The 27396-nt window shown below is 41.8% G+C and overlaps 1 protein-coding gene across 1 annotated transcript in view; it reads left to right on the top strand.

Annotated features, from left to right (window-relative positions):
• LOC109933208 (collagen alpha-1(XXI) chain-like) overlaps positions 1-27396 on the top strand; it is a 153334-nt gene that overhangs the window by 122314 nt on the left and 3624 nt on the right. Inside the window, exons 15-23 of the mRNA XM_048595740.1 lie at positions 1053-1106; positions 6845-6898; positions 14781-14852; positions 15216-15251; positions 17833-17877; positions 17991-18023; positions 21652-21798; positions 21897-21951; positions 24103-24288. Of these exons, the coding sequence (XP_048451697.1) occupies positions 1053-1106; positions 6845-6898; positions 14781-14852; positions 15216-15251; positions 17833-17877; positions 17991-18023; positions 21652-21798; positions 21897-21951; positions 24103-24288 (682 nt within the window). The remainder of the gene's footprint in view (positions 1-1052; positions 1107-6844; positions 6899-14780; positions 14853-15215; positions 15252-17832; positions 17878-17990; positions 18024-21651; positions 21799-21896; positions 21952-24102; positions 24289-27396) is intronic.

The following is a 27396-nucleotide window of genomic DNA, read 5'->3' as shown; positions in this document are numbered from 1 at the left end:
TAGGGGTGACCTTGCTTGATGATGGCAATGTGCTCATTTTGGTGTTTAAATAGAGGCGGCCAGGGGATTTGGGCTGTGGCAATCTGGATATATTGTAAGGAATCCACCGAATTTAAACAAAAAAATCATCTCGAATCTTCAAGGGTAGGAATCCATCCTGTTGGTTTGGGCAAATGTCTAACAGTGCCCTGTCAAACTGCCCTCAGACAGAAGATTTGTATAATCCATGGAAAGCCACCATCTTTGAATGAATCAGACAGTTGCAACTGTGGTTTAGAATTCACATTTGATGCCCATTCTCACAAACCATTTGGAAATTGGCATGGCTGCTTACTTGAGGGAGATCATTGTTTACAGCACATCTCCAACCCCACCAACCATTTCCTCACTGTCTTCCCATGCTCCCAGTCATAGAGCCATACAGCATGGATGCAGACCCTTAGGTCCAACTCATCCATGCCAACCAGATGTCCCAAACCAATCTAGTCCCATTTGCCAGCATAATGGCCCATACCCCTTTAAACTCTTCCTATTCATATACCCATCCAGATACCTTTTAAATATTGTAATTGTACCAGCCTCCACCACTTCCTCTGGCAGCCCATCCCATGCATGCACCATTCTCTGTGTGAAAAAGTTGCCCTTTAGGTCCCTTTTAAATCTTTTCCCACTCCCCTTAAACCTATGTCCTCTAGTTTTGGACTCCCCTACCCTGGAAAAAGACCTTGGCTATTCACCCTGTCCATGCCCCTCATGATTTTATTAACTTCTATAAGGTCGCCCCTTAGCCTCTGACACTCCAGGAAAAATAGCCCCAGGTTGTTCAGCCTCTCCCCGTGGCTTAAACCCTTCAACCCCTGCAACAACCTTGTAAAATCTTTTCTGCATCCTTTCAAGTTGAACAACAGTCCTGCATTGTTCCGTCACCCCTGGGGAAACCAAAAAGGGCAAAAGAACACAGGATGGTGGCGGGTATGAATTTGTAACTGAATACTGGTCATTCATACTGAAAGTCTTTGGACGACTAATCATATTCCTTTAATTCTCTACAGGGTAAGCAAGGACGTCAGGGGTCACCTGGGCATGATGGACCACCAGGGCCAATGGTACATATTTTTTTTAACCATTCTCTGTGATGGACGATTTCCCATTGCAACGGAGATGTAACATGAGATTTGAGCGCATGGATGGCCCAAAGATCACGAAGCAGAGATTTTGTTTCTTCCACTGGCTTCAAGTCATGACAAATGGATAGGGAAATTAAGGCAAAACAAGGATGAAGCAACATCTTGTGGTTCACACCTGCTTGAGGAAATCCATTGTCAGTCTGAAACTTCTCCCTCTGAGTCCTTCTCCCGAAGACACCTTTTGCTCCAGAGATGGTGCGTTCAGATGCTGCAGCTAGCATGCATGGCTCCCTTGCTTGATGACACCACCTACTGTTGCAGTTTACATTATAATATGAATGCGATTGTTAGCAGCAGCAAGCAGAATAATTTGAGGGCACAGGCAATCAACCAAATATAGAACTTTCTTTATTTTTAGATCTAATTATTCTGAAACGCTGGTGGAAAAAGTAGACTGAGGAGTGACTTTATAGTGGTCCATGGCGTAATGAAACATTTTGTCTGAATGGATACAGAGAGAATGTGCCTACTTTTGGGGTGCAACCTAACTGGAGGCCATCAGCACATGATAATTAACATGTGTAGAATCTTAAAGGAGCCTGAACAATGTGGACTATAGTGAGATTTGTGGCAAAATTATGTGAAGTGTCCGGCAAGGCCTACTTTGACATTGAGAGGGAGAAGCAACTTGCTCTATCTTTTATACATCCGTCATGTTGCATAGAAAGATTCTCACTAGGCTGCAGTGAGCTGCAATCAAGGGGGATTATAGCTTGTTAAATGCCTTATTAACGGCACAACTCACCTCATTAATATTCAGCTTGATACTGATTAAATGCACCGGAAAGTTAGATATTGAGAATTCTCGACATGGAAGCCAGAGCAGGTATGAGGTGATGTCAGCTCACTGCTGGCTATAGGGAGCCTCCATGCTGCTCAGCAACAAACAGCATCTCACAGCACGATCCACGGACACGAGTTGCCTCACCCACAGACATTGGCATCTGACATTCACCAACCCCTCAGGATCTTCATGACACCCCTCTGAACCACTAGCAGGGTGCTTTGAATGGGCAGTCGCGGATTGCAGGAAGCACTAGCGACTAATTTTTCAGAGGCTGCAGCAGGTACAGAAACCCAGGTCACAGTTTGGACTAAGCTGCCTCGCGGGGATGCATCCTAACCTTGCACTGACCTGTATGCTTCCAGCCTTGCCTTGCCTTGCCATGTCTGTAAGGACGTTGACGCTTCAATCAGAGCCAAAGACCATCAGTCCTGTCCTACAGACAGGCTGTTTTGCATGGTTACACAGACGGATTGCTTGATATGTTTGTCAGTGGACAAGTGGGGCATGAACGATGTATTTCTGTACAGCAGGCTGAGGTATTAATTTAACGCCTACAGTGTGCTAGCTACCTGCACAGCAAACACACTGCACATTTACTCAACCAATAACCATGTTGTACTATTGATGGAGGCTGGTCCTCAGTGCAGTAAAGGAGCCGGGGGTGCGGGGGTGTGTGGGTTCCCAGGAGTGTCAATCATACGCACAGTCCAAGGGTTTAGCCACAGTCAGTAATTCACTTGGGCCAGTCACGGTCAGGGGATCTATCTGATGAAAGGCTGGGGAATGAGAAATGGTCAGTCCCGTTGAGCCATCACAAGCAGTCGGGGAATTGTATTTTATCAGATAGGAAGCTGCAAAGATAGTGGTCAGGGGACCACTCAGTCTTGTCTAGGAGCTGCTCATTCAACTTAGTCATAGATCTGGGATGAATAGAATTCCTGGGGCAAATTGCATGGAGGAAACTGCAAGAGTGACCTGTAAGAGCAGAAGGGAAATCACTGAGTAACTGGGGAATGGGAGTAGTTTTCTGAAGAGAAGGATGATGACACCGGGGAGGGGATGGTGGTACTAGAGGGACTACAAATAGGACCTGATTGATAGCCAATTCCAATAGATGAGAACTGGGTGCAGCAGACCATCGCGGACTGTAAAATAGTCTTGATGCTAACATTTCATTTGCATTGTAGGGGGTGAACTGCAGCCTCTATTCATTTTGTTTGTGTTCCCTTTTGCTGGCTGTAAATAAAGGTTCATGTTAGGGATTGTCGAGTTGCTTGCCTGTATGTCATGTTCCCCTACCAGTCAGTGACAAACTGCGGGACTACAGTGGGCATTGGTTACAGGGTAGTGGTGACTTAGAGGGTGTTCAGATGCGATGTAGCTAAGGACAGGTAAACACTATAGCCTTGTGGTTAAACAGAAACTAGTGTGAGAGAATGGCATTGTACTTTCAAGGGAGTCTCATTCATGAGCTATGTGCCATCAGCGGCATGGTTTTGTGCCTGCAGTGCCATTAGGTTGCCAGTGAAGGGCAATACCAGTGTGCCATCACTTGTCTCTGTGCACAGCAGCTTTTCTGAAGATGGCACAGATGCCAGGAATGGGCTGTCTTTTGGTAGCTATCTGCTCAGTGGCGAGTTGTTCTAGGAACGGTGCTTAATAAGACGGGGATAGAATTGGTCAAGAAGGATGCTGTAGAGGCTGGGTAGGTAGTTATTAAGATGTGTTTGGTAAGATAAGGTGAGACATCTCATTGCAGTGAAAAACTCCAAAAAACTTGATACCACTGGCGCTTAGCTAAAATAAAAATAAATTCAGCCCCAAGAAATCCAATAGGGATTGCAGAAGAAACACTTCACCCAACGGTTTTTATCTTCACCCAACCACTTGGAGGAGGTAGGAGAAGGGAGGGGAAGCAAGAGAGACATATGAGGGAGAATCAAATACAAGGTTACAATGGTAAATTTAAATGATGAAAGAAGAGAAGAGGCCTGAATGGAAACATTCACATGGATTGGGTATGCCAAATTGCCAATTGCTGTGCCCTCTGTCCTTTGTAACGCTATTCCATCCAGTCATGAAGGGGAGTGAAGACTGAGAAAACATGCACTATGGGACCTTAACCCTACTCATTCAGGCTGCTTCTGTTGTTCCAACTTTTTTCTAAAAAAAACCCCAAGGCCTCTCAAGCTGTTTACTTTATTGTCTTGCAGCAGACCACTTGTCGCCTCATTCTTAACCTCTGTTCATTAAAAAAGGATAAAATGCATCTCTTAAAGCCACAGTATTGTCACACTGTTGATGACCACCTCCTTCATTTTACTGATGACCAACTATAGATCGGAGGGTCAGTAATTGATGGTGTTGAATTTGCTCTATGAGTCATGTACAGGATGTTTGGGCAATTTTTCACATTGTCGGGCAGATGCCAGTGTTGTCACTGTACTAGAACAGTGGGAAGGGGCATGGCACATTCTAGAGCACAGGTCTTCAGGACTATTGTCAAAATGTTGTCAGGGCCCATAGCCTTTGCAGTATTCAGTTCTTAGAGCTGTTTCTTAATATCACGTGGAGTGCATCGAATTGGATGAAGACTGGCATCAGCGATGCTGGGGTCCACTGGAGGAGGCCGTGATGGATCATCCACTGGGCACTTCTGGCTGAAGTTATCTTTTGCTGGACTCCCTCATCCTTGAGGATAGGGACATTTGTGGAGCTTCGTCCTCCAGTGAGTTGTTTAATTGTTCACCACCACTCATGACTAAATGTGGCAGGACTGCAAACCTTAGATCTGCTTTGATGGTTGCAGAGTCACTTGTCTGTTATTTGCTGCTTATGCTGTTTGCCACACATGTAATACTGCCCAGTAGTTTCACCAGATTGATACCTGGTGCTGCTTTTGACATGCCCTCCTGTACTCTTCTTTGAACTGGAGTTAATCCCCAGTTTGATTTTCCAAACCATAACGTTGCAGATTGTGTTGGTATGCTATTTTTCTGCTGCTAATGGCCCACAGTATCTCATGCATGCCCAGTCTTAGACTTTGAACTGTTTTAATAAATCTATCCCATTTAGCACGATGACAGTGCCACACAAATCAATAGAGGGTATCCAGAGGACATGTGGTGGTCACTCTTACTGACATTGTCAGATAGATATATTGTGGCAAGTGGATTAGTGAGGATGAGTTCAAGTACACTTCTCCCTCTTGTTGGTTCCATCAGCATCTTCCACAGATCAAGTCTATCAACAATGTCTTTTAGTACATGGCAAACCTGGTCAGTTATGCTGCTGCCAGGTCACTCTTGGTAATGGACATTGAAGTCCCAGACCCAGAGTGTATCATGTACTCTGCCACTCTCAGTACTTTCTCAAGTAATGTTCAACATGGAGGAGTACTGATCATCAGCCATAGTGGAGGTGTGTACTAATCTGCAGGAGGTTTCCTTTTCTATGTTTGACCTGATGCTATAAGATTTTTATTGAGCCCAGAGTCAATGCCGAGGACTCCCAAGGCAATTCGCTCTCCACTGTATATCACTGTGCCATCATATCTGCTGATTCTGTCCTGTTGGTAGGGCAGGACACACACATGGATGGTGATGGTGATGGTGTTGTCTGGTACATGGTCTGTAAAGTACAGTTCTGTAAGTATGACTTTGTTAGGCTGTTGATTGACTAGTCTATGAGACAGCTTTCTCAATTTTGGCTTTAGCCCTCAGATATTAGTAAGGAGGGCTTTGCAAGATTGATAAGGCTGAGTTTGCCATTGTCATTTCCAGTCAGTGAATGCCATATGCTCTATTTGGTTTCATTCCCTTTTTTAGAGATTTTTAGCAGGTTGACATAAATGAGTGGCTTATTAAGCCACTTCAGAGGGCAGTTAAGAATCAACCACATTGCTGTTGGTTGAGTCACATGTAGACCAGATCAGGTAAGGATGGCAGATTTCCATTCCTAAAGGACATTAGTGAACCAGATGGATTTTTACAACAATCGACAGTGGTTTCATGACTTCTAATTCCATACTTCTTTTTCATTCAAATGTCACAATCTGATATGGTTGGATTCAAAGCTAAGTCCCCAGAACATTTCCTGGATCTCTGGATTACTAATCTAGCAGCAATATCACTGTCATCTTCTCTCCTGAATTATCAACAATATTTTCCAGAAATTAAAACTTCGTTCAGACATTTGGTTCTACAGCCAACTACAAATTAAAACTATAATAATGAAGAATCTCCATTGTTGTCCAGGACGAGCAAGAATTGAAATTAAAGCAGAAATGTGCAAGTTTGACCAAGGAGGGTCATTAAATATAGTCAAGGCTAAGACAGGCAGATTTTTAATCAGTAAAGGAATAGGCAGGAAAGTGGAGTTGAGGATTATCAAATCAGCCATGATCTCATTGAGTGCCAATGTAGCCTCAATGGGCTGAATAGACTACTTCTGGTGCTGTATTTTTTGATCTTATCTGAATGAAGAAAATTTACTTCAGTTGTAACCCTTTGTCAGAACAGATCTTGTGCTTTTACCTAAGTGGAAGCTCAGAGTTTGTTTCCCATATCTAATTGCTGTTGAAAGGAGACATGTCCTTGTCCACTACTTTAGTTACCTTTTCAAAATATTTGGCCAGGTTTGTCAGACATGATTTACCCTTTACAGATTCACACTTTTTCGATCATCTGAAAATGCCACAGGAGATTGATAAATATGTGATTAAAGTACATTTTTTACTCTGTCATGGGACATGAGCATCACTGGCATAGCCAGCACTTGTTAATTATTGACATTGATTAATGGAATTCCATCGATGAACTTTGTTTCTTTTTGTCTCACCTTTTTATGCCATTGTTTGATGTTTGTTTAGGGGGACGTTGGTGCACCAGGACTACCAGGTCTTCCAGGGCGTCCAGGCTCAGCTGTGAGTAGTATTCAAATTTCATGTGCAAATTAACGCATTTGGTATATTTATAATTTTTTAAATTATATGTTTCTTTTAACATTCATGATGATGTAACAAACCCAGGTCTGGATCTATGTTTTTGAAAGAATTAGAATATATTCATTATTTTTATACATTTATTTATTATTCTTGTGTATAATCATTGAAACATCACTAATAAATTATTTGCTATAGTTCATCTTCATGCGATGAACTGCAATAAATATTACATTTGATGTTATTTCAGGCAGGCAGTGAGAATACTGCTAAATACTAGTTAAGATTCAAGTCCATTTTAATGCGTTGTATGTATTATATAAATAAATTATGTGCTTATACATTCAGTTTTTGTAAGACAACACTTCTCAGTTTGAATGTGATTGCGACAGCGATTCTAAAAGTAATCGTTAAATACTTGCCTTCATTTGCCGAGGCATCGAATATAAAAGTTGGAAAATTATGTTACAGCTATACAAAACTTAAGTTAGGCCACACATGGAATCTTGCATGCAGTTCCGGTCGCCACACTATCAGAAGGGCGTGGATGCTTTGGAGAGGGTGTGGAAAAGGTTTACCAGGATGTTGCCAGGTTTGGAGGTTTTAGTTAGGAGGAGAGGTTGGATAAACTCAGATTGTTTTGACAGGAAATACGAAAGCTGAGGGGCGACCTGATAGAAGTCTACAAAATTTTGAGGCATAGATAGGGTGTGGCTTTTTCCCAGGGCAGAAGGGTCAACTACAGGAGGTCATAGGTTCATGGTAAGACGGGAAAAGTTCAGGGGAGAAGTGTGGGGAAAATTTTTCTCAGTTTGGCGGGTGCTTGGAATGCATTGCCAGTGGAAGCAGGCACGTCAGCAATGTTTAAGGCATTTCTTGAAAAACACATGAATGGGATGTGAACAGAGGGATAGAAACTGCACATGGGAAATAAGTAGCAGGTCTAAATAAGGATTGGGAATTGGTGAATGCTTGGTGGACTGAAGAGCCTGTTCCTGTGCTGCATTGTATTGTATAAAGTAGAAGACTACAAGATGAAGGCAGGCATGGTATCACCCAAGACCCTGATATCACTGTTCTAACACATCCCAAGTCCCATTCACCCAACATTTGTCTGCTCACTGACTTACTTTGGCTCCTGACTAGGCAATTTCTCAGTTTTAAAAGTCTTTTCTTTGTTTCCAATTTTCTTCATGGCCTCACCTCTCACTATCTCTGTAATCCTCACCAATTTCCAGCTATCTACATTCATCTGATTCTGGATTCGTACACATCCCGAATTTTAATCGTTATACAATAGATGGCAGCACCTTCAGTTGCCAAGGTCGTAATTTGTGGAATTTCCATAGAATTCCTGCAGTGTGGAAACAGGCCCTTCGGCCCAACAAGTCCATACCGATCCTCAGAGCATCCCAGCCAGACCCATATAACTCACCTAATCTACACATCCTTGAACACTATGGGCAATTTAGCATGGCCAATCCACCTAACTTGCACATCTTTGGACTGTGGGAGGAAACCGGAGCACCCGGAGGAAACCTGAGCAGACACAGGGAGAACATGCAAACTCCACACAGACAGTCACCTGAGGCTGGAATCAAACCCAGGTCCCTGGTGCTGTGAGGCAGCAGTGCTAATCACTGAGCCACCATGCTGCCCAATTTCTTCCTTCTGTCCGTCCATTTTTCTGTCTCATGTTCCCCCTTGAAGACAATCCCTAGAAGTTGCATATGTTCAAACTGGTGGCTATATATATCCTGGTGTGGTATGGTGTCAAACTTAGTTTAAGTTGCTCCTGTGCAGTACCCTGGGATGATATACATACAAACATATCAGGAGTAGCAATAGGCCCTTCAGCAATTCAGGCTTAGTCAATAAGATTACGGTTGATCTGATTACTTCATATCCCTACCTGTCTCTTTATACCTTTCATCTCCCTGCTTTACAAAAGATGCTGTGGATTTATGTACATGTGTACATCAAAATATACATATACAAAGACAGGCTGCTTAATCATGTTTAAGCAGCTCTCAATTGACACTCTCCACATGCCCTGTCACATCCTCTGATTTGAACCTTTATTCGTTTTTTACTTTGATAGGTGTGGTGGTCTCTGCCTCAGTTACTCTTTTGGCAAAGTGTTCTGTAAGAACAAAAAAGCTTCCATTTATATAGCATTTCAATGATCTTAAAGCTACCCCAAAATATTTTACAGTGATGGGATTCTAAAGGAACATCATATCAAACTCAAAATGTTAACATATGTTTTCTCTCCATTGGTGCTACTCGACCGGCTGAGTTTCTTCAGCATTTTCTGTGTTAGTTTCAAATTTCCAGTGTCTGCACAGTATTTTGCTTTTACTACAGGTAAGGCCTTTTCTCAAGTTCAGTCACTGCTGTTATGTCGGAAACACAGCAGCCAAATTGCACACAGGAGGCTCCCATAAACAACAACAAGGTCATGTGAAATAATCTATTTTAAATTGTTGGTGGAGGGATATATATTGACAAAGACAAGAAGAAGATTTCCTGGATTCTGCTTTGAAGTGATATGGGATCTTATATATTCACATGAGAAGGTAGATGGGATTTTGATTTAGTGTCTTTCCCAACATTGCAATACAACAGTTGTACTCCAGAAGCCCTCTCTGCAAATATTCTTTTCTCTCCTAACACAACACACCTCCTTGATTTCAACAATAATTTTAAATTAATAAATTCTTATAATTGAGCGCCCCCCAAACAGAGGAAATAATCTTTGCATATTCATTCCATCAAAACCGTCCCTAATCTCAATAATCTGTATTGCATCTCTTCATCGTCTCCAAGACTGAAGCAGTGCTAGTATTACAAGTCTGTCCTCTCTGAATCAACTGTGGCTCAATTAGTAACACTCTCATCTCAGACTTACACAGTTGTGGGTAGAAGTTCCACTCCAGGTCTTAAGCACAAGAATCCAAACTGATATTCCAGTGCAGTACTGAGAAAGAGTCAACGGAAGTGTCTTTCAGGTAAGACATTAAACTAAGGCCTCTCTCACCCTTCAGGTGAACAGAAAAAAAGAATCCTATGGCATTATTTCGAAGCAGGGCTGGAGAGTTACCCCTGGTGCCAAGGCCAATATCTTTCTCTCAATAAGTGTCACAAAAATAGATGACTCAATCAACATCTCTTTGCTGGTGCAGGAGCTCTAAGTGTACAATTGGTGTGTTTTCTAATAGGCAGCATTGATTAACCTTCAAAAGTATTTCATTGGCTGTAAAGCACTTTGAGACACCTGGTGGTCTTGAGAAATGCTTTTTTAAAAAAAATTTGTCATCTATAATTTCCTATCCACAGCATCACCTTGGTCAGTTCATGCCTTAGCCTTGCTATGGATTTCAGGTCCTTTCTATTAAGGGGCAGCAAGAATATTTAAATAATGCATACACATAAAAGTGGATGGAAGTGAATCCATGGCAGTGCCTAGGAATGATCAAAGTGTGCGCTTGCTCCCAGTTACCTAAATTGCATGATGAAAAGTTTCTCTCTAAGAGCCGTCCTATTGATGGTATTCAAGGAATTGAGTAGTTGTTATCCAGTTTATTCTTTTCTGCATTTTTGTACATCAGTATTTCCCAGTTGCATACCACAATTTTCCACATTACTGTCTGTCTTTTCTTCTGTCCTCATTTCCAAGCATCGGGCTATGGATTTCCATTGAATTGGTACATACTTACTGGTAAAATAATGCAGTGATTTGCCATTGCTTTCAGCAGGATAGCTAACCAGAAAGCAGTCTTACTCTTACCATCTGTCTTCAGGTATATTGGGAAGTTTGAAGGTTGATAATTAATTGGTCACAGTACAAAGATACCTTCCATGGTCACAGGTCCTATTGTAGGACTGAAAGCCACCCTTCCAGAGATAGGGTCGCAACTATAGTGTCTCAAAATCTCCACTGTTGTAATGTAGACTGTAAAAATGGTGATAGCCTCTACTTTCTCCTCTCTGATTCTCTCAACGGTTCATCACAGCAGTCCATCACAGCCTAGTGATTCAACTGGTCATTTTTCCCAGACCAATATTTTAGCAACGTTTACCAAATGTTCCATACCTTTCCTCAGTTGTCCTTGATTCGTGCTTTCAACATCAGTTGTAAAAATGTAATATTTCTCCTTTACCTTCATCCTATACATTTGAATTCCCTCCATTGCTAAGTGCTGCAACTCTCTTTTTAAGCAACAAAATTACTTCTAATTCCTTTCACACTGTCCACTGAAAATTTACAACTTCCCTTTTAGCTCTTCTAATGCCCCGTGAACATCTCTACAACACTTTCTAGATTACTTATTGACTTTGATATCATTAGGGCCTCAGATGTATAATATTTAAGTGCATTTTAAGTTCCATTTAGATTTGATCTCTATTTTTCCACAGAACTCTATTATTTGATAAGAGCACCCATCTTTACCATTTGTGAATAAGTCGGTTTTCCACTTTGTCCACCTTGTTTGAGTTTTACTTGCCTGATTACTGAGGTCCTAATCCCTTTTTATCTTGTGTTACTTTGTCTTTTCCCAATCCTGCAGCTTAATTTTGACTCTGCTTCTCCACACTTGCATTGAATCTCATTCTGTTCTGGTCTCCTTTCTCCTTTAAATGCGAAACAGAATTATGTGCTAAAACTAGAAAGTCGCAACGTTTTTTTTTTTAAAAAAATCATGCATATGTGGTTTAATTTAGAATACAGTATACTTAGTGGCTGGTGTGAAAAAATCATTTAATGAGCTACATTACATATTTCAGAGCTAATTGCATTTTAAATCAATTAATACATAGTTCTGAAATAAAACAAACTCTTAAAATGATATTATTGAACTTCTAGAAAAATGAGTAAGTTAAATGTTGTGATTTGAATTTGTTAAATTTTTGACTCATCCTGTCATAGAGCGGTATTACAGAGTGTTTTTGAGAGTTAACGTGCAAAGGTATCGCCCAGAAGATTACAGTGCATTATGAATGATATGTATTCCAACTGTGTTCTTTTTGCCAGAAATACATAAACACAGTTGGTGTGAAACTGCTTGCCCTCTCTTAATGACATGGCAGATTGCAGGAGTTTTTTAACCATAAAATTCCCAGCCTGTCATGCCACTACTACAAGTGAAGAGGGCAGGTATTCCTGGCCTAGCCTCTAAGCTAAGAGAACTCAAATATGCAGTGGCCTGTGGAGTGTACAGGTGCAGCTTGTAATTTTTCAGCTATCCTGTGACCAGTTGATGCGTTTTGTAACAGTGAATATTTGTATGCTGAATGTATGGGCTGAACTTTCCAATTTTGAGTTAGGGCTTTGTTGAGTGAGGTGTATGGCACCCAGTCCACTGTTACTCAGTGACTTTTCTCATGTAATCTTTCACTCTTCGCCTCATTCATTATACGTCCAGCCTCTGCACCATCCTTCTCTTGGAATCACGCTGCAGGAAAGGTATAACTGTCACCAATGTCGGGACCTTCAAGCATTCAGGCCAGCAGCACTATATCTAAAGCCCAGCAGCGCATCACTTCAGGTGCTGCAAGCCAGGAATTGGTCCTTCCTCTGTGTTGCTTGAGAACATATCCCAGAAAGGGAAGCTGGCACTTTGCTTTGTTAACAGGGACCTGGTGGTGCTGGTGGATGGTGTTTGGTGAAGAGTTGGGCAGTGCTTTATCCTGCTGACCAGAAAAAGAGGTCATGCAATCAGACACAGCCAGCCTACACCAAGATGGCTGCCCAGGTCAGTGCCATGTGACGGGTTAAAAGGAATGCATTGCAGTGTAGGAAGAGGGCCAATTAACTCCTCCATTTGCCAGGGTAAATGCCATCATCTGCTCCCTGTGATCTCACACTTGAGGGATACCATTTACTTTACCACACACATCTCACTAAAGTTCATGGATTTCAACTCTCACCATTGCATGTATCATGTCGACTCAATGGTTCTAACCTACTTCATTCATTGCAAACCATGGAAATCTGTGTCCAGTGCACTCAGTGTCTGCCAACTAGGTGCATGGATCTGCACTCCATCACTTTAACCATTGGTGTTCAGTGTCAGTGGCAAAGCAAGAAGGGGACAAGGGACCTTCACCTCACTCTAGGAATCTCATCCTCCAAGGGAGAAAAAGTGGTTACATCAGGCACCCATAGGGAGCAGGAGCCATACACATTCAAGGCTGGGAGGTGTGCCATCAGTAGTCCACATGTCCAGTCTCCCTTATAACACATTGAGCTGTTGAGCGAAGCTGCACAAAGCATTTCTTCTCATTTGTTCAGCACCATCCTACAGAATGCTCAGGCATTTGATGGCAGCATAGCTGTTCACACTCACTTGGGAATATTGAAGGCTAACCAATGATGGATGGATCAAAAGGAGATGCCTCAGGATTCCTCTCAACCTGCTGCCTGTTATGAGGGACTTCACTGCACAATACTCAGGCATGATGTGCTGGTTGAAGAACCACAGAACCTTAGCAGGCTGCAATGTTAGTGCACTCTCTCCCTGAATACTTGTCCTGCTGAATTTTATGGGAAAAGCAGAAATGTGTGGATACTTGAAAATGTGATCATCCACAGATATGAAGTGTACAAGTAATGGAACAATTATTCAGCAACAGAAAAGGTGAAGGCCTTTCAGCAACAATAAAGGGCCCACTTGTTCTTTGCACTAAGCAGGGATTGCTTGCCATTTAACTGACAATGTTAAAGTAATGGAGGGATTTCAAGCATAGCTTATTCATCCTGGAAATGGATTTGAGTTCGGTTCTCTCTGGCTTCTCACATTGGACAACACATTGCTGGATGATCTCCATGGACATTACTCCAGGTCAATGTACTGCTCCTTGCTTCTCAGCTTCATCCTCTGAAGATTACTATCGATCCCCCATATCTTCTACATCCAAGAAATTCCACCCCCCTTGTCAGAAGTGTACAGCACAGCATCGGTGCAATACTGAACTGCAAGTGTATGAAAATGAGATAGTTGCTCCTCAATGGCCAGATTCTGAAGCCACTGTTTAAACTTTAAGGGCTAAAGCAGGAAATTTATTCTCAATGAACAAAATTTCTAATATTTTCATTCTTGCCTTATTCTCCCCACTTTGTCATCATTGCCTGTGGCAATCCAGGCAGGGGAAAATTCCACATTATGTCCCAACATGCTTTCAGAATCAAAAACAATTTCCCAGGATGTTGCTGGTAACAGATTCTGGGATGGTAATGACTTTGAATGTCAAAGGGAAGTGGTTAGATTCTCCCTTGTTGAAGATGATATTTGCTTGGCACTTGTATGGCATGAATGTTACTTGCCATTTATTAGTTCATGCCTGTGTTTTGCCTAGGATTTGTTGGAAATGAGTATGTTGTACCTGTTATATTAAGCTCTGAATTTCATTTCACTGGAAATGAGAATCATGCAGTTTGGAATACACAAATCCAGTTTTACACCCATCTGCTACATTGAACATCAAGTCCTTTGTGGGCAGCCTATATTTTAACTGTGCACATTTTGGCATCCCAGTGCATATATTTTTAATCTGTTCTTGGTATATGGGTAATGTGTATATCGTTCTTCTCTAGTTGCTGCAAAATGATAGTGGGCCTTCATGTAGAACCACTGTAGTGTGAATGGAGCACCGTCACAAGAATCAAGTGTTAAACCCACTGAATTTGTGCTTGCCAGCATAAGTATTTGTCAATTTTGAAGTTGCAAAGGGTTGAATTTATCAGCGTGAAACACATCAATTATTCACTATTTCTGTCCAGTATTTAACTTGTACAACAATGCAATAGCTAACAAATAGTCCCCGTTTAAAAGGAGCTCAGGTTTGTTTTTACCACTTGCAGGGTTTGAGGGGAGAGCCAGGACTTCCAGGACAGACTGGCCCATTTGGGATTCCTGGAGCAAAGGGAAATAAGGTAGGGATTTAAATCCATGACTGGGCTAAATATGAAATTCACATCCTGTTCCAAATTTCATTCCACCTTCTGAATAATGCATTTGTTTGAACTTGAACAAACCCCAATTTTTTACCAAACCAAGACCATATTGATTTTGGCTTAAAGAATCAGTGCTTACAAAAACTGTTCTTCAACTGCAATAATAACGTTATAAAAAATAATTGAATTGAGAGTATGTATTAATGTTTTTAAAATGACAAAAATCATTGTAGCAAAAAAAACTGATGTATTTAATGATAGCTTGTAATAAATGAATATCTTAGTTTTACCACTGAACTTTTCACACTTAACACTTCCATATTATATAATAATATTTTACAGGGTGAGCCAGGAAATCCTGGGAGGAAAGGGAGCCAGGTATTAATTACTTCCTTTCTAATTATTGTTTTAATAATACTAATGACATCTGGCTCTGAGAACTGGGACAGTTCTTGAGCATAATAGAGCCATAGAGTGATACAGCACAGATGGCCTTTCAACCCATTGTGTCCATGCCAGCTCCCTGCAAGATCAGTTAGTCCCCATCCTCATAGACCTGAAATCTTTTAACCACTTGAAGTATCTATCTATTTCCCCCTTGAATGTTACAATTGAATATGGTTCCATGATTTTTTCAGGCACTGTGTCCAGATTGTAGGCCTGGGTTTAAAAAAAGGTTATTCTTATCTTGGAGATAGTAGGAACTGCCGATGCTGGAGTCTGAGATAACAACGTGTGGAGCTGGATGAGCACAACAGGCCAAGCAGCATCAGAGGAGCAGGAAAGTTCCTGCTCCTCTGATGCTGCCTGGCCTGGTGTATTCATCCAACTCTACACCTTGTTATCTTATTCTTATCTTGTTCTTTTTTCTTCTTGCCAATTATGTTCCATCCATATCTTGTGATACTGACTCTCATGCCACTGCAAATGGGTTGAAGTTCTTTAATACACTGTGCAAACCAGTTATTGATTTTGTTCGCATTTTCATTTTGCAATGGATTCTTCCCACTCTCATTTTAAGCTTTGCCATTCCCATTGGAACAGTCCACTAGCAATATCAGATTTTGCTACAGTGTAACTGATAAGAGAAAGCAGAATTTTTCATTTTGCAAGTCTTTCTAGGACAATAGAAGTGGGATGAGTAACCATGGTATGTTCAGTTCAATTCCAAAATTATTGCAAATGGCACATTAATTTGCTCCTCCCATGTTACCTTGATGATCAACAAACATGGAACCAAATGTGGTATTTTAAGTATGCTGTAAAGCAATGATTATTGTATTATAGAATGTTACAGCATTAAAGTCAACCATTTGGCCATTTCTGTTTGTGCCAGCTATATCAGCAAGAACACTTTGACGTGTCTAAATAGCCCTGTTTTCTACACAGATTATTATGCAGTTCTGTTTTGAAAGCCATGTTTGAATCTGCTGCGACCAAACTCTCGGACAGTGCAATCCAAGTCAAAGAGTCATAGAGCTGTACAGCACGGAAACATTCACTTCAGTCCAACTTGTCCACGTCAACCAGATATCCTAAATAAATCTAGTCCTATTTGCCAGCATTTGACCCATATCCCTTAAAACCCTTCCTATTCATATATCCATCCAGACTCCTTTTAAATGTTGTAATTGTACCAGCCTCCACCACTTTCTCTGGCAGCTCATGCCATATGCATACCACCCTCTGTTTGAAAACGTTACCCCTTAGATCCCTTTTAAATCTTTCCCCTCTCACCTTAAACCTATGCGGTCTAGTTTTGGACTCCCCCCACCCCGCGGAATAGACACTGGCTATTTACCCTATCCATGCCCCTCATGATTTTATAAACCTCAAAGGACACCCTCAACCTCCAATGCTCCAGGGAAAATAGCCCCAACCTATTCAGCCTCTCCCAAAGCTCAAGCCATCCAACCCTGGCAACATCCTCATAGATCTTTTCTGAACCCTTTCAAGTTTCACAACATCCTTCCTATAGCAAGTAGACCAGAACTGCATGCAGTATTCCGATGGTGGCCTAACCAATGTTCTGTACAGCCTCAACATAACCTCCCAACTCCTATACTGAACTGACCATTCACTGCGTAAGGAAGCTTTTCCTCATGTCACTGTTGTTTCTTTTGTCCATAACCTCACGTCAGAGTTCTCTAGATGATCATTCAGCCACCAAGGACAGTTTCTCCCCATTTCTTCCGTCAAGACCTTGCATGAATTTGAGCACGAATATCAAATTTCCTTTTAATGGTCTCTTCTCAAGGATAACAGCTGTGGCTTTCAAAATCTATCCATGTAATTGAAATTCCTCATTGTGGAACCATTCTCCTGAATCTTGCTTCCTTCCCCTCTAACATTGTTTCATCCCCTTATAGCACATAGATGACAGAATATTCCCAATGGTGGGTGTGTCCAGAACCAGGGGTCACAATCTGTGGATTTGGGGTAGACCATTAGGACGGAGATGAGGAGACATTTCTTCACCCAAAGAGTGGTGAACCTGTGGAATTCATTACCATAGGAAGTAGTTGATGCCAAAACATTGAATGTATTCAATAGGCGGCTAGATATAGCACTCAGAGCGAATGAGATCAAAGGTTATGGGGAGAAAGCAGGATTAGGCTATTGAGTTGGACGATCAGCCATGATCGTGATGAGTGGCAGTGCAGGCTTGAAGGGCCAAATGGCCTCCTCCTGCTCCTATCTTCTATGTTTCTATAACAAAGCATTATATATTGTTCGTGGTATGAACTTGATTTTAAGTGTGACATTGGAACATCCAAGACCGGGTAAATTTGAATGCAGTATCAGTTTTTTTCTTCTTTTGTGATAAAATCATGAATTAATGCTTTGATTACTTTGGTTATCAATGAGGAGCGACTCTGTGATCTGATATTGCTGGCAGAAAGCTGCACTCAGGGGAAGTATACTTGAATGAAATGGTATTATGTATTTTCTCATCCAGGCCGAGAAAGGCAAAGAAGGACCCCCTGGGTCACCAGGGCTACAGGTAATAAAAATAAATGTTTGTGAGCTCAGAATAAAAACGTCATTGTTTGCAGATGTAATTTATTTTCATCTTAAGTGTTTCGTCAGTAACCCGTTGTGTTCACATTTCCTCAGGGAGCAATTGGTGCTAAAGGAACAAAAGGCGAGGTAATTGTCTGCAAATTAATCAAAATAAAATGTAATTATCCTTTACTCTGCTGCCTAATACCTTCCTATCAAAATAACTATCCTTTGTCAACTCGTGTATAAAGAGAGCAGTTTCCTTCCAGGCGACATAAGGCAGACGGCCAGCAACATATGTAGTCCCGGGACTTGCTTTTGTTTTGATGGGTGAGTGGGGAAGACTTCATTATCATTAGCTGGTGGGCTGCAACTGGAAAGAAGATGGCTCAGGACAGCCCATCAGCTCCAGGTCACCTCAATACTGGATAACCAGCCAAAAATGGAAGCCAGCAAAAGTTAGATATATGGGAGTGGTAGATCTTGGAAGCAGGGCAGGACCCTGGAGTGGCAGTGACATCGGCTGGTGTTGTGAAAGCCAAAGGTGCACTCTTGCTCCTTCCAGCCCCACAAATATATCTGTAGATCCCTCCTTGGCTGCATCTCCAGTAGATCCTGGATGGAGCATGTCATCGTTGTGAAGGGATGAGGCAGGATAAGTAGAAGCAGATTATTTCCAATATTCCAGGGTACCGTGGATGAGAACTCCAGTTGTAACTCAACAGATATCAAGTAAAGTCAGAAGGTTGAAGATCCAAATCTGTTCCAGTACATATTCTACACTGATTTTCTACTGCAGCACTGAGGGAATGCTGTATTGTTGGAAGTTGCATCTTTTGAATGAGATATTAAATGGAGGCCTTTTCTGCTGTCCCAAATGCTAAAAGATCCTATGCCACTAATTTAAATAAAAGAGAAGCAGAGTTATCTCTGGTCCATATTTATCTCTTAATCAACATCAAGTAACACATTGTCTTGTCATGCTTGCGCGACAATTTGTGGGAGCTTGCTGTGTACAAATTCGCTGTCACATTTCCTGCATTGAAATAACGACTACATGGCAACACTACTTCATTTGCTTGAATTACTTTGGAATGCCAAGAACCACACAACAAAAATGCAAGACATTCTTTTCCAGATTATATGCAAGATGTTTGGAACAGAGTGGGAGAAAACATTTTGCACAGAATGAAGTGAGGCTGTGGAATGCTAAGTTTGAAACAAAGGCCATCTGAGCATTTAAAAATAACTTTGATATCTGATTGAAGAAAAATACTTTCAATTGTGCCATTTTTGCCAAAAAAGAATTTTTTTATTAAGTGCCTTTTTGTTGCCATCTTAGCGACTAGTGAAAATGACCTATAGATATTTTTCTCTGTGGTATGATTCTTTGTCACAAACCTTTGTTGAAGGAGCATCCATGAGGAATTCTAAAACAAAAGTAATTGCTTAAAAAGCAAGAATATGGAGAGAAGATTGGACAGAGGAGTGCAGAGGTCAGTATGGCTCATCTGTGATAGACATTGAGCTGGATCTGCTGTGGAGTCAGAAAATCTCAACCTATGCACTCTTGCACCTTTCAAAATGCCATACAATTATGTGACTTTGCCTGGAATGCCTGTCTTTTCACACGACAGTTCGGTTTGCAATGCATTTTAGGAGCCACGATGGGGTGTGGGTGTGAAAAATATAGCAAGTCTGCCTCAGTTTGCTACACAACAGCCCAGCTCCTTAGATCATTTAAAGGCCCCATTAGGATCAGCAACCCCCATGCCACCCCATTACCCCTTCCTATTCCCTCCTTGCCAATTTCACTTTTCCCATATACCCTCATGGGTACCTGCCCAATATACATTGGTAGTCACTTCACCTGACAAAGGAGCAGTGCTCCAAAAGCTTGTGATTTCAAATAACCTTTTGGACTATAACCTGGTGTTGTGTGACTTTTGACAATATAAATCGTGTATTGTCCTCAGGAACTATGCAATAGAAATGGTAATTATTTTAAAATCATTGAGAAAAATAAGCTGTTAAAAATCTAATAACACTCTGAATTCAAGCCTACTGTTAAAGATAGTGAAAAGAAATCAAAACTACACTAGCATGTAAACAAAAATGTAAATTTTTAGTTGCCTTTTAAGTTTATAAGTAAACAAGAAGCCATACCAAAGACATTTTCTGTTATCCCAGCTTCTTAAAATGTCAAATCATTCCATTTACTAAGCTGAAGCTGGTTGAGCTATTGAAACCCAGCCATACATTCATAGTGGTTTCAGCTGTCATAACAAAAGCTTTCAGCTACATCGACTGAAACTGACAAAAGAGTGGTTTCATTTCCATTTCAGGCAGGTTGCCTCTCAATCAATGGGTGCAAATATATTTTTTAACTTTCAAAAGCAGAAATCTGTAATGGCCAGAGCTGTCAGTTAGTTTAAATCATAGCACAAAAAAAAAAGCAAGCTGATTTTTGTTTTTCATTTTTAGTATATCATGGCACTTCAGCAGAAAAAGTACTATAAATTGTTGGTCAGAGCCCTAGGACGAATCACTGCAATAAAATAAAAATTTGTATTACATTACGTTATCTAACAGTGACATTTGAGGAGTCCAAACATTTACACTTTGGCATGTTTTTGACTCCTCAGCAGGCTTCCCAAAGGTCATGAACTTAATGCAGAGGTTTTGTTTTATATATCAAGGCTTTACAAATCCACACCAGTAAATGAAAATTGTGTGCGGGAGGAAATGCAATTTTCCTGTGGCTGTTAGAATAGGATCTCAACCCTTGAAGACTTACATGTATGTTTTGCGTTCATGACATTCCTGAGCTGTGAAAAGACCACGTGAAAAGAATGATGTGTGTTCAGGAAGTTGTCTTTCCAGTAAAATAATTATATCAGCATTTTATGACGCAGTTCGCACTTTCATTGGGAGATGAACTTTTGACCCCTGATGTCAAAATGGCTAATTTCTGTGCTAAACATACCTCATTTCTAGATTCTGACATTACAGAATTGTTGTATATGAAAGGATTGAGTAGCATATTGTATGTACACTGGTGATTTGAAGAATTAGGAGTTCCTATTGATATGTACAATATTCTTAGTGGTTTTGACAGCGTAGGTATTGATTTTAATTTTAATTACAAGTTCCCACTAACCTTCAGTCCTCAATAGGCAGGTATCTGATGTGCCCCTGGAAAGCACCTGAGCACCTTTAACATGAAGATGCCATACAAATGCAAGGCCTGTTGCTGTTCTCATTCTGCACAAACTTGACTTGCTCCCTAGTTGTGTCCCAATGCCAGCATTTAATAGGTGCGATAGGATGTGGTTCAGAGAGGCTCCTGTTTTCCTAAGGTTGGTCTGCACGATCTAGTTGCTCAAATGCTCTCTCCACTTGGTCTCCCAAGGCAACTTTACAGACAAATTTGTCACTCAAATACACGTTTGCTGTTGTCTTTCTCAAATGCTAGGCTATGTTGCCTGGACGGAGAATGAAGTGTCAAAATCTCAAGATCAGGGGTTGTCTATTTGGGACAGAGATGAGGAAAAATTCCTTCACTCATGATGAAGCGTTGGAATTTTCAACCCCAGAGGCCTGTGACTGTGCAGTTGTTGAGTATATTCAACAGTGAGTTTGAAAGAATCGAGGGACATAAGGATAGACTAGAAAGCTGATGTTGAAGTAGAATTTCAGCCATAGGGCCTTCTCTTCTATTTCTTGTCATATATCTTCACATGTTACAAGTGCATTTTTCTTGTATGTAACTTAGAAAGGTAATGCGGGACCATCTGGTGAGAGGGGAATTGATGGCAAGAATGGAGAGCCTGGTCTAATGGGCCCAATAGGACCTCGTGGATCTTCTGGTCAGGAAGGCCCTTATGGACTGCCTGGTGTTCCTGGACTTCCTGGGAAACCTGTAGGTATATGTAGAATACCAGTCTAGTGAGTTGATTTTTGTTGCAAATGAGGTTTGCACATAATGTTGTATAATGACTCATCTTTGTTATTATTAAGGCAAAGCCTATCACGGACGAACGCTTAATGAAACTTTGCAGTGACATGCTTCGCAGTGAGTACACGTAACTACAGTCTCGCCTCTTGAAACAGTACTATTATACCTTGACCGATAGGAGTGAAAAATATATTGCACTATTTCCAAGTATTGGCTAAATTCTTGAGGGCAATAAACTGATAGGGCTAGGGCATAGAAGAGGTGATTGGGACTGATTGAATAATTCTGCAGAGAGGCATGGTGGCCCAGTGGTTAGCACTGCCGCCTCTCAATGCCAGGGATCTGGGTTTGGTTCCAGCCTCGGGCGATCGTCTGTGTGGAGTTTGCATATTCTCCCCGTGTCTGTGTGGGTTTCCTCTGGTTTCTTCCCACAGTCCAAAGATGTGCAGGCTAGGTGGATTGGCCGTGCTAAATTGTCTGTAGTGTTCAGGGGTGTGTGGGTTATAGGGGGTTGGGTCTGGGTGGGATGCTCCCAGGGTTGGTGTGGACTTCTTGGGCCAAAGGGCATGTTTCCACACTATAGGGATTCTATGAACTCAGTGAGCCAAATAGCTGTAATGATGTTACAGTTCTAATAAAGCTGTTGAGCATGAATTGCTAGAACATTGCCATTAGTATGTACTCTATTATATACTCTATGATCAAAGCAAAAAGCAGTGCACTAGATGCAGAAGGTTTAAACATAAGCGCCTTTTCATTCTGGGTAGGAAATAATACGCATGCAGAATTGGCATGGAGTATTGGATCTCTAGTCTGTGGCTCCAAATGTTAATAAGATGCTGAATTCATTCATTTCGGCAGAGGTGAGATGTTTACCAGGAGATGGATTGTACTGTTCCCATCCAACCACATTTCTCCCTTAGTTACAGATTAAGTAGAAGATTATTAGAAGCATGAAATCTCATTGTCTATTTGTCCCCTTCATTGGTAAGCGAAAAGTGACAATAATCTATTTTTATATATCTACATATTTCTAGTGTAGATTTCTCTTGTGGATTTTATACAACCATTATGAATAAAAAATGCTTTCCACCCCTCCTTGAGCTGCCCCTTTGAGTTGGGGTGCTGTTTCACAGGAATGCATAGCTTCTACTGTTCGAACCAAAAAGCTGCTCTTCATGTCAGAGTCTAAACAGTTTACAACCATGGAACTTGCACCATAAGAGACAAATCCTCTCCCCACTCATCGCCAGTACATTCCCTGTGGGAGTAACAGGGTAGCAAGCAGGAGCTGGAATCCTGAACATTTGTGCTTTACTTAGGCCAGTGCCACCTTATTGTAGGACCTTCCTTGAAATCCAGAGGGTGTGGAAAGTGTTGAACACATTAATATCGCATTTTTGCTGAATGGTGATGTACGGTGAAAACTTTTAGACACCATCTTACTTTATGTCACCTGTGGTTGTGTTGGTATTGCTCTCATCTGAGTCACAAGGTTCTGGGTTCAAGTCCCACTCTGGGGCTTAAGCACAAAAATTAAGGCTGACACTCCAGCACAGTACTGAGGGAGTGCTGATGTGTCAGAGGTGCTGTTTCTCAGATAAGAAGTTAAACTCTACTTTCCTGCTTGGGTGGATGTAAATGATCCCATGGCATTATTTTGAAGAGCTGAGGAGTTATCTTTGTTCAATATCCCAATCAATACCATAACAATCAATATCATAAAACCAAATTATCTGGCCATTCTCACAATGCTGACTGTGGGTGTTTGCTGTGTATGAATAGATTTAATTACTCCCTCCCCGCCCTTGTCATTTGAAAAAGAATGGGGTAGCATGATGGCTCAGTGGTTAGCACTGCTGCCTCACAGTGCCAGGGACCTGGGTTCGATTCCACCCTCGGGCGACTGTCTGTGTGGAGTTTGCACATTCTCCCCATGTCTGTCTGGGTTTCCTCTGGGTGCTCCAGTTTTCTCCCACAGTCCAAAGATGTGCAGGCTAGGTGGATTGGCCAAAATAAGTTGCCCATAGTGTTCAGGGACATGCAGATTAGTGGGTTAGGTGGGGTGGGATGCTCTGAGGGTTAGTGTGGACTTGTTGGGCCGAACAGCCTGTTTCCACACTGTAGAGATTCTATGATATTTCTACGTTTCCCACATTACAACACAGACTATACTTCCAAAGTATTGCATCACCGTAAAGTGCTTTTAAACATCCAGGGATCATGAAAAGCGCACCATAAATGTGTCTTTTTCATTCAATTGTACAGCTCAGTTGCCAACGCTACTTCAAAGCATGAGACCCAGCTGTCAATGTGAAGGAATTAAGGGAACACCTGGACAACCAGGCATGCCAGGACAGAAAGGACAACAGGGATTTCCCGGCTACCCAGGCAGAGCAGCCAGACGCGGGTATCGAGGTCTGCCTGGTATGCCTGGACTCCCAGGGATGAAAGGTACAATAAAGTTCAAGAAGCATTTCCCATTGGGTTTGGTTCACAACACAAGTAGTTCCACTGCAGGCTTTTATAACTAATTAGCGGCAAGGGACAGCAGATCCATTGTTTACTTTCAAAATGGAATGAGATGTATACCTGACAGGGAGAAAAGCTTCAGGGGTATGTGAAAGCAGCGGGGGAATGGGGTAAATGTATTTAGCAAATGAAAAACCCTGAATCTACCTGATAGCCCCTTCCTGAGTTTAAGGTGATTAGCCCATCACTTAGCTTGTAGAGAGGATACTCCTTGCTAATAAGCAGCATTGTTTGTGTCTCTGCAACTGCATAAAGGATTTGTAATGAGGCCTCAGCAGTCAAAGTTACCCTCACAGGAGCTCTGGCTTGTTCTGAATCTGATTAGCAAGGACATTTCTTGCTGTGATCATTCAAAGCCTGCCTCTCGATATATGCGGTTTGTCAGACAAAACTTGTTAATGACTTCCTGTATTTCCATTCCTTGATGCAAAGGATGTCTGCTGATAGACCTTGGTAAGGAAGATTGTCTCATACGGGTGCTCTGATGGAAAGCAGGCGGTAGGTGGATTCAACCAGTTTGTGGATTTTCATCAATTGGCAGATGTGTGGGGGAGTGATGTTTGCCAGGACACCATGTTAGGGAACGGTGCTGAGCTGAGAGAATTCCAATGATGATTCACGTTGCTACATTTAAGTCAGTGTCAACAAGTTTACGTGTGATGACCTATGCCAGACAAGTACATACAACCCTGCTGCAGACAGTATTGTTACTTTGTTTTACGAGAACACTAGTTTCAAAATCTGATGCAACACTTTTTTTTCTCAGGCTCAGGGCAATTTTCTAGTATGGTAATTGGGCAAGCATTCCTTACCAACTGGTGAAGGAAAAATAGATCTGTCCAGGGCCTGTGCATGGAACAGGTATTAGGCCCTTTGTGTAGCCAAATAGAGGGCCTACACTTGTTTAAAGTCCCCTTCTCTGAGGTCCTATGACTTTGGTAGAATTATCAAGTCTACTTGCAGTCTAAACGGCTATCCCTAAAGGAGAGGGACAGCCAAAATGGCATGCTTTCTAAAAAGTGCTTGCCCGAATGTTGGTTGGAAGATTTACCAGTCCCAGCTCAGGCACCTCTACTTCCCTCCTCACTCCCAATCATATTCACTGCTTTCCCAGAATACAGAAATCTGAAATTGAACTAAGTCATCTTTACTGTCAAACTGCCTGTGATCACTTTACACACATCTGTAACTTGCCGATCTCATGAAAATAGTGTATACAACCCAATGTTCCTCGGACCGACCCTGCTCTGCACAACAATCATTCCAATTTCTAAGCCATTGTTTTCCTTAAACTGTACTGGGATGGGAGAGAACTGTACAGTGGGGATGGGATCCATCCAAATCAGACTGGGACCAGAGTCCCAATGGAGAGAATGAATAGGGCAAACACAAAAACTTTAAACTAGTGAATGAGGGATGTTTGCGGAAGAGGTGGGTGTTGGGGAGTGAAAGTCAGGTAGACAAGGTACCCTAAGAGGCAAATGCCCCAGCTGCCAAAAAAAACAGCAATCATAGACTTAATAAAGTAAGGGACAAGACTGAAATAGAAAAAGAAACGATAATGCACATAAAAAGTAAAGAGTCTGGCAAATGAAAAAATGCAAAGGACAGTGAAGGTTAATAAAACAGGTCTTGAGGTCTATAAAGCATGCAGGAAAAGAAATTTGCAACAGTTTTCAGAATCAACACAAAACTGTTTTCAACTACCTGTATATTAGAATAAAAAGGATGGTTCAGAATAATGTGGACCCTTATAGATGATAGTATTCTAACTTAAAGTAAGGAAATTCCAGACATACTAGAAACTTTTCACCAGTATGCACTGTAGGGGAAGAGTAGAACAAGCTGGACCTCTCAGGAAATTTGGGAAGGGTACTCATCAAATTTAACATAAGCAAATTAATAGTAATGGAGATAATGATGGTTTGAAAAGTTCCCAGGACTACATGATTTCATCCCAGGAATTTAAACAAAATAGTTGTTCTAGGCATGGACTTCAAAAGTTTTCTCAATTCAAAAATTAGATACCAATGATGCTTCACTATTTAAGAAACATAACAGAGACAAACCAGGAAATCGATAGACTTATGATGTAATGTTTTGGAAAAATGACTAGAGTGTCCATAATTAAAGATGGAGTAACACCCTGACAATTTTCACAGATCAGAGGGAGCCAGTATAGAATTTGTCGGTTAGGGGCACAGTCCACACATAGCCTGGGGGCTTGGCCACGGTCATTCAAGAACTTGGGGCATTCACCATCCAGGGATCTGTCCAAGTGTAGTCCAGGCACTAGGAAATATTCTGTTCTGCAGGGTTATTTGAGCAGTCGGGGAAATTGTGTATCATCAGTTGAGCAGCAGCAAGTAAAGCATTCAGATATCTGGTCAGTCAGTTCTGGGGCTGCTCATGGAAGTCAGTAGTCCTGAAGGTCAGTCCGTCAATTGTCAGGGAGGGTGCAAGGACGTATTCAGCGGTAGCAGGGAGGTCACTGCCAATAAGGGTGGGGAAGATTATAGGGGTATGGTGGGGAAGCAGAGACATTCGTGGAGGTGGGAACAAGGATGAGATTGGGAGTTAACTCAAGTTTGGGGTTATGTGGAACGGCATCAAAGGGCATAGACTATAGGAAGGGGGATTATTGGCAGTGACCATCACTATGGCCTCAACAATGGGAATGTAGAAGAGCAAGTGGGGTCATCGTTAAGGTGTAATGTCAAGGTTCAGGGCCAGGGAGGACAGTTGGAGCTGAAGTTCCATGTGATAGGTCTCCACATTTGGGAGGGCATTATAGGCGGAAATCAGCTGTCAGGGTACAGAGGGTTAAAGGGGGTCATGGAGGCTCAGGGTGAGGTACCTGGTGACCAGGCAGAGCCTATTGCTGATGGTGTCCATCATGAGCTGTGTTCACTGCCATCACTACAGATCCACAGTGACTAGGCTATGAGAATTGTGTGTGTGTGTGTGTGTGTCTCTCTCTGTGTCTCTGTGTGTGTGTCTCTCTGTGTGTGTGTCTCTCTGTGTGTGTGT

This window comes from Rhincodon typus, chromosome 4, assembly GCF_021869965.1.
Source record: "Rhincodon typus isolate 14 chromosome 4, sRhiTyp1.1, whole genome shotgun sequence".
NCBI classification, from domain to species: domain Eukaryota; kingdom Metazoa; phylum Chordata; class Chondrichthyes; order Orectolobiformes; family Rhincodontidae; genus Rhincodon; species Rhincodon typus.
Note: the sequence above shows the minus strand (reverse complement) of the source record. Positions and strands in the feature narration are given on the sequence as shown.